This window comes from Capra hircus, chromosome 18, assembly GCF_001704415.2.
Source record: "Capra hircus breed San Clemente chromosome 18, ASM170441v1, whole genome shotgun sequence".
NCBI classification, from domain to species: domain Eukaryota; kingdom Metazoa; phylum Chordata; class Mammalia; order Artiodactyla; family Bovidae; genus Capra; species Capra hircus.
Genome location: NC_030825.1, coordinates 45,219,762 through 45,227,895, shown reverse-complemented (window position 1 = coordinate 45,227,895; position 8,134 = coordinate 45,219,762). Strand labels below are relative to the sequence as shown.

The 8,134-nt window shown below is 56.5% G+C and overlaps 1 protein-coding gene across 1 annotated transcript in view; it reads right to left on the bottom strand.

Annotated features, from left to right (window-relative positions):
- CHST8 (carbohydrate sulfotransferase 8) overlaps nucleotides 624–8,134 on the bottom strand; it is a 141,282-nt gene continuing 133,771 nt past the window's right edge. The window contains exons 3-4 of the mRNA XM_018062281.1: nucleotides 2,766–2,803; nucleotides 624–2,193 (exon numbers count right to left, since the gene is read on the bottom strand). Of these exons, the coding sequence (XP_017917770.1) occupies nucleotides 1,087–2,193; nucleotides 2,766–2,803 (1,145 nt within the window). The 3' untranslated portion in view covers nucleotides 624–1,086. The remainder of the gene's footprint in view (nucleotides 2,194–2,765; nucleotides 2,804–8,134) is intronic.

Here is an 8,134-nt window from a genome sequence, read left to right as displayed (position 1 = left end):
TCCACGTGCCTCAGGGTAGTTAAGCCCATGCACCACGACTTCTGAACCTGGGTCCTCTAGAACCCGAGCTCTGCAACAGGAGAGCCATTGCAATGAGAAACCCTCTTACTGCAACTAGAGAAAGCTTGTGCACAGTAACAGAGACCCAGCACAGCCAATAAAATAAAATAGAAAAGAAAGCCAGGGGTGGCATCATTCTCACCTGGAAATGCCGCATCCCCTGAGACCCATGTGCAGCCTAGCATTGGCCGCAGGGGCAGCCCCAAAGGACAGTTGGTCTAGAGAGCTTGTCAGTGCTCTGGCAGTCCCAGAAGGCCCCCACAAAGTGCACTGATAGAAGGGCCTCCACGGGGACAGGTCTGTCTTCTTTCAGGATGAAGTGTGCCGGTACCGAGATCTCAGCACCTCGTTGGTGGCGTCCTGGCCTTGGGAGCCTGGGTGGAGATGCTACTGCGGGCCCTGAACCGGCACTGCTGGGGCCTCTGCTTCTTCTGCGCAGGCCCTGGGCGGGGGCTGCAGGCGCCTGGCTCCCACCATCCTCCCAAGGGGGAAAGAGCCCCAGAAAGCCCCGGGGAAGGGTCCCTGTGCTCCCACACCAACACACAAAGTATAGACACCCCTGCTCTGGAAACCATGTGCTTTATTTCAAACCTCATCCAAGGGAAACTCCCCCCTGGGTCGTAGAAAAGCTGCAAACCCTGCGGTTTGGTTCAAGGCAATGCTAAGGGAAATCCCTTACTGCTGGGGCCCTCGTCCGCTGGGCCTCAGACTTCCCTGGTCATCCTGACTCTTCACGGAGCTGGGTGTGGGCAGCCGGGACTCTGGAGTGTCCAGCTCACCACCCTCCCCACCAGCCCCCAGCATCTTCCTTATTTGAGGAGTATGGGAGGGGGTTATGGGACAAGGACCAGGGTCTGGTCCAAGGCCTGGGCCTCTGTCCGCCCCCCGCCCCCTGAAGGGCCTGCGCCACCCTCAGGGCCTCCTCAGAGCCCTGTTGCTCTGGGTACATCTCAGCTCCCAGATGAGGACCCAAGGGGGAGTGGGATGCCCCTGCGGACCGGTGAGTGGTGGCGCCGGCCCCGGCCCTCAGTACAGGTCTGCAAAGGGCTTGGAGTAGTTGAACATCAGGTAGTCCATGTAGTAGAAGTCGTAGGTGCGCTGCCGCTGCAGGGTAGAGAGCTGGGCGAAGTACTGGTGGGTGATGCGGGCTGTCGTCCGCGCCTCCTCCGAGTGCCGGTCCTTGAACCGCGGGAAGGTTAGGTTCCGCGGCGCGTGGATGAGGCTCAGGAAGAAGTTGGCATCGTCCTCCATGCTCTCAAACTTGCCCACAAAGTCATAATCGATGAGGCAGGGGCTGCAGAGCCGGCTGACATGGTCCCAGTGGATGTCCATGCCCACCGGCCGGTGCACGTCCAGCAGGTACTGCACGAACTCGGGGAACCGCACGCCCGAGCCCGTCCGCAGGGCCTCCCGAGAGGCGTTGGCCCGGTAGCGGGCCAGGATGGCCTTGCCGAAGACGGGGTGGTAGTAGCTATTGGGGTGCTCGAACTTGTCGCGGAAGGCGGAGACCAGCCTCTCGAAGGGCTCGCGCACGAAGAGCATCTTGGTGTAGGTGCTGAGGCGGTGGAGGATGCCCTGGCGGTCGAAGGTGTCCAGCCGCTTGAGGGCGCTGCCGTAGTGCACGGCGTCGTGCTGGATGTCGGCGGTGGACGAGGCCAGCCCGGCCAGCACCATGAGCACGCGCTTCCAGTTGGAGCAGCCTGCCTTGGGCACCTCGCAGTACAGCACGCGGTGGCGGTCCTCCACGAAGATGCGGGACACGTGGCGGGGCGTGACCGCCCTGCGGCTGCTGCTCGCGCGGTACTTGGCGCACGCCTCCCGCATCACCCGCTTGCGCTCCCGCTGGGTCTCGCGCAGGCTGGCCCAGCGGCCGTCCAGGGCCCCGGGGGCCGGCCGGACCAACGTGCGGGCCGAGCTGTTGGCGGGGAGGGCCGCCGCAGCCGGCATTTTCTTGATGAGCAGCCTTCGGCGGCGCTGCCGGGGTCGCAGACGGGCCCCCACGTTTAGCTGAGCTTGAGGGTCCTGGGACATCCGCAGGCTCAGGCCCCGCGGGGCGCGGCTGGACAAGTCTCGGGTGACCCTCTCCGTGGCTGCCTTAAAAGGACCATCCTGGGAACTGCCTGGTGGGAAGTCCTGGGGCAAGAAGAGAGGTGGTTAGCAGCGTGGACAGATCGGCTGGGCACTAAGGCGCCCAAGGGACCAGGCACTCGCCAAGGCCGGGGTCCCTGCCTCCTCTGTGGACTGAGGTTTTTCTCAAATGAGGGCGAAGCGGACAGCCTGGCCCTGCAGGATGCGACCCCTTTGGTCTGAGCTCGCATACAGTCGCCAGAGCCCCGTCTCCCCTCAAGGGCCGTGGTGTGTGTCTTGGGGTGGGGGGTGGGGGGGGCAAGTGTTACTTTGGCCACGAGATGGCGCAGGTCTCCCAGGAACAACCTCCTGGCGAGGAGGCGAAGGGGAAGCTGGTGGCCTGAAGGAACCAGGCTCAGATTTAACGCTTCTATTAGCACAGGCGGGAGCCGCCATCCACGGGAAAGGGAAATTCATGGGTCCAAGGTCCCCGGCTTTGTTCCCAAGGCTCCTGGGAAAGGCAGGACACATTTTTCTTTCCAAGAATAGATTTAATGTGAGCTCTGAATTTCTTCCCTGGCCTCCCCAACCTTCCCCAAGCCGCCCATGCTGAGATTTATCAAACTCTCAGAACTCACGTTGTGCGGCTGCTGTGGCCTGATGCTGAACTTTATTCCTAAAAAGCAAACAGAGAGGATAGTATTGGCAGTGGAAGTACCACGTGGTCTCCTGTGAGCAGTGGAACCCGCCTGTAAGTTCCTGACTGTGGGTGCCTGGGCTGGTGGGCACTTGGTGTGAGCTCGGTGAAAAAACAGTTCAGGGGGCCAGGAGGAGACGCAAGGCATGGTGCAAGTGCCCCTCCACTTCCCTGGCCCACGTGGAGAGCAGAGGGTGCAGCAAAGACTTGGTCCCGCTGGCTCCCGCCTGATGTTAACTTCTGAGCATCCTACATCCTAGTGTGACCTGGAGAGTCCAGAAGGTGCCTCGCCCACATCCCTGCTCAATGGAGCAGCTGGGAACCTCACAGGCTGCCCCCACCTCACACTGTCATTGAGACATATGGAAGGGAGCTTCAGGAAGATCTGTCCATCTTCTCTCTGTGCCCTGGCTCCGTGAATATGGCACACTTGTGTCTGTACTTGGCACACAGGTCTGGGAGTGGACTCATTCCCCTTGGACTGGGGCCTCCCCACTGGCTCTGGAAAGTTCCTTCACCTCAGCATCTGCTTTGCAATTTGGGCCCCTAGCTGGTCCTGGAGCTCTAGGGTGAGCTGATCTCATTCTGCCCACCCTGGTTTCCTCCAAAGGGCGGAGGAGAGCCCCAAATAGTGACTGATCGCCCAGCAAGCCCTTACTGGGGACTAGGAGGCGATGGAGAGAGATCAGGGCATCACTGGCCACACCTCGGATCATCCCCTCTGCCCCCACCAAGGAGGTGCTTTGTCTGCACTGGGGCTGGGGTCATTCAGGACGAGCAAGCTTTGGAGAGGCAAATCTTTGGCCAGGAAGAGAGGATTTGGCCTATTTGAAGGGAGTTCCTGCGAGGATGAGAGGATTTCCTTCAAGGAGGCGGTGCTATTTAGAAGTCTTGGCCTCCTTCCCCGTCCCTACCGGGCCATGGAGGCATTGGGCTCTTCCCACCCCTGTGCCATGTGAGTGGACATGGCTTCTCTGAGGGTTTCCCACAAGCCGCAGTCACAATCAGAACCAACGATCCTTAAAACAAGCAGAGAGCTCCAGCTCCCAGCTGGCACAATGGGGCACTGCATAAACCATACCTGGTTGAGTTCTGGCTGCTGCTTGGGGGTGGGGGTGGGGTTGTTCTGGAGACACTTCCCCTGCTGGGTCTGTGTACTCTGCAGAGGTCCAGTGTCTGGAGCCCAGCTGGCCAGGGGACACCCAGGCTCTCTGTCCCTCACCCAGGGACTCTGCTGATTCCTTGTGAGGTCCAGTTTTACAGGTGCAGACCCTGCTATGACCCTGGCCTTATACTGCTCAGTCTGAGCATGTGCCCACAATTCTTCATTCATCAGCAAATGAGAGTGGGAGGCTGTGAGGACACCTCTGGGCTGGGAAACCTAACTTCCCTGAGCCTGCCAGGACCTTTCCCAAGACCCCAAAGAGGTGCAAGTGAAGGCACAGCTTGTCACAATGCATCTTTCTTCTGCTACAGTGTTCTTCTTTGACCTCTTTGTCCAGGGACTGGCCCTTCCCTGGGTAAAGGGCAGAGTGTCCATACCTTTCTGGGTATCCCCCAGCTTATGAGCATTATGTGTGCGTGTGTGCATGGGTCAGCTCTGGAACAGGCCTTCCTGACTCTTCCATGGAGAGGGGCAAGCTCCATGTAGAACTGACTGCACCCCTCAGGAGGGTGGGGTGTGAGCAGTGGGTGCTTGACCTTGAGGCAGAAGCCTCTAGAATTAAGCCCCTCACCAGGATCCCCTAGTCAGCCCACAGCCTCCTTCCCTTGGCTAGCCACCTCCCACCCCCGCTGCACTCTCTCATCTCTTCATGCGGCCTGTCCCCAGCATGAGCTTCCTAAGCTCATTTCCAGCTGATACTCCACCAGAAGGGCTCCTCTGCACACTCAGTTTTCCTCCACACTGCCGGGTTTCCTTAATTATTTTTTTCTGGTGACGGCAGCTGGCTCTGTTAAATCACCTCTCCTCCTCAGAGTCTCAGATACGGGAATTTACTCTGCTTGTCAATCCTGTCAGCTTGTCAAGGTGCAATGGTGCTTATTTATATTCCTTTTCTGGAGCAAATGAGTCATGCCAGATTTGGCTGAGAATGGGGCTGAGGAGCCACTTACAGAAGGCATCTTGCCAGCAGGCAAAGTGAGACAAGGATGCGCTTACAGAGGTCACAGCTTCTACAGCCCTGACCTCCCACTGGCACCATTCCCTCAGCCTGGAGGGTGGTGGACTGTGAGGCCTGACCCATTTTTATCTGTGCAGACTTCACAAGAGGGCCCTGAGCCTAAGGGCTTTCCAAGGCTGGTCAGGCCAGATCTCTGAGCGCGGACTGGCAATAAAGTCCTTCCTGACAGAGCCCAGGGCTGCGTGAGTCTCCTGACCTCTTGGGCACTTTTCCCCAACAAAGCTAACCTGGCCGCAATTGCCCCCTTTGAAAAAAAGGATTACCTTGTGGAAAACCCAATAACAGATTTTATATGGAGCTTGAGTTTGCCACAAGCTGAATGGTCATGACCCTTAAACTTATGGCAGCTTGTTTGCAAAGACTGTGAGCCCATCCCATTTGGCCACTTTGGAGTAAAGAAACTTAACAGTGGAGTGTAACAGAAATGGCCCCATTGGCCAGAGGCTAAGTGTCCCTACTTTTTCCATCAAGGAAGTGGCTCTATATCCACTGCTCAGATAAAGGGTGAAACAAAGACCACCTGCAGCTCTAAGACGTGACAGCTAGGAGATGTCTTGGGCATCTGAGACTTGGGTGGCGGTTGGGGCGGGTGTCTGTGCATTCCCCAGAGGACTGAATTTCAGGACCCTGGACAGCTCTGGGGAGCCAGCCAGGGGAGTGCCTCTACTGCACAACCAGGAAAGTACTGCCACCAGGGGCCCTGGAACCCATGCCATGGGGAACCTGGAGGGGGCTTCGCCTCACTATAAGACCACCTGCCAAGCCCCCCAAAAGGTGTACAACATAGATAAAAGCCACAGCCCCGCCCTCTCTTCCATCCAGTGTCACCATGCTGCCTCTCATCTCCTGTCCCCGACCTTCACTCTGCAACAGGAACCCCCAGGGCCAGTCATGTATACACTCTCCTTTCAGTGTCTGAGTCTCCTGTCCTCTCCCTTCAGCATAATATTAACAACCTTTAAGGGAGCCCTCTCCCCCCATACAGTAAGAAATAAACCACCACTTTCTCTCTCTGGACAGAGGACATTCGCAGAGTGGTTGAAACACATGCAGTACGATAAGAGTGAGCATCAGTGAGAATAAACAAGGCGTGAGTTATTGAGGCTGCCAACTGTGCTCCACACTGTGAGCTCTTCATTGGCTGAAGGTTTTCTTCTGAGCGTCTGGCTGAAAAAGCTCTCTGGTTACCTGCCAAGGCGAGGCAGAGGCTGATGTGAGAGTGTGTGAGGCCAGTTTCCTATAATTAGGCCAGGCAGCCTGGACCTGAGGCAGAGCTGGGGAGGGGAGGTTTCAAGCATGTGGGCTATTGAGGGGAGGGTCCCTTGCCCACCACTCCTCTCTGAATCACAAGAGGGAGACCTGGTGGGTTGCATTCAGAAGCCTCAATCCTGGATGCCCAGGACCCACTGGGGGTAGGGGTTGGAAACTAGTCTTTCAGTCAGGTTGTGTAGACAGGCAACACTGATGTGGGTCCAAAAAGGACCCAAGTACTTAGAAAGGGCTGCCTCATGAGCCCCTGACCCCTTAGCCCCAAGTGGGTCATTTGAGGACAGTGATTGCTATTCTGGCTGCTCAAATTCTAGCCCTGGGCCCTGATGGGCAGTGGGGAGAGGGTCCTGCCACTCTAAACACTGGAACATTGGGGAAAGCATGGTCATCCAGACCCACAAAGTGGGGCAGAGATGGGAGAGAACTGGAGAGGTCACAGGGTATGAGTGGAAGTTCAAAGACCCTGACCTTTCGGGAGCTTCAGACTCATGGTCCTTGGATTCCCCAGAGGTTTCTGCACTCAGCTGGGGCTCCTTGGCTCCTTTTCCACAGCCTGGCTCTTCTAGTGGCTGAGCCTGTGTGGTGGACATCCCCATGCCCACATCCACTTATGCTGCCCATCTGGCAGGGAACTTTAGGGGTTTCAGGCTGGAGGGAGCCAGAAGGGACATTGAAGGCAAATCCCCCACTGCAGCCTGGTTCCCTCATGTGCTAGAGTCAGCCTCCAGGCATCGGTCCCACCCCAGGTTCCCTGTCAGTTGCCTCTGGGGCATGAATGTTTCCACATCCCAGTTAGAAAGAACGAGACACCTACCATGCGTGCAGGAGAAAGGCCTCCTTGCTCTGGGGCAGCTGCACAGCTGGCCAGTGTGCAGGACCTCACACAAGCGGTGATGAGCTACAGGGTGTGAAACTGGGATGCCGGCAGGAAAAAAAAAAAACGCAACCAGGGCACATGTACTGCCTTCCCACTGGGGTCAGAGAACAAACCCCAAGGGAGCTGCCAGGCTCTACTCCACAGGAAATCTGAAAGGTTTCTGAACCAGGGTCCTCCAGAGAAACAACCAATAGGATACATACATACATACATACATACATACATACATATATATATATATATATATATATATACACATTTATATATAATTTGTATATCATATAGCAGGGGGATTATTTTAAGGAATTGGCTCTTGTAATTGTGGGGGTTGGGTGAAATCTGCAGGGCAGGCCAACAGGCTAGAGATCCAGGGAAGAGCTGATGGTGCAGCTCAGATCTGAGGCCGTCTGGTGCCTTCTTTCCTCCTATGGCCTTCAACTGATTAGATGAGGCCCACCCACATATGGAGGGTAATCTGCTTTACTTGAAGTCTTTTTTTTTTTAAATTAATGAGAAGGATTGGGGGTGCTGCGCTAGGTCTCTATGGCTGCACTCAGGCTTCCTCTAGCTGTGGTGAGCTGGGGCTACTCTTTGTACAGGCTTCTCATTGCAGTGCCTTCTCTTGTTACAGCATGGACTGTAGGTGCACGGGCTTCAGTATTTGCAGCAAGCAGGCTCAGCAGTCACTGCACGCAGGCCCCAGAGCACACGGACTTCAGTAATTGCAGGGTGTGGGCTCAGTAGTTATGGTGCAGGCACTTCGTCACTCCGTGGCACGTGGGATCTTCCCAGACCAGGGATCAAATCTGTATCCCCTGCATTGGCAAGCAGACTGCTAACCACTGGACCACTAGGGAAGTCCACTCGAAGTCCATTGATCTCAAGGTAATAACGTCAAAAAATTCCCTCCCTGTAACATCTAGACTGGTGCCTGACCAACTCTCTGGGCACCATAGCCTAGTCAAGTTGACATATAAACTT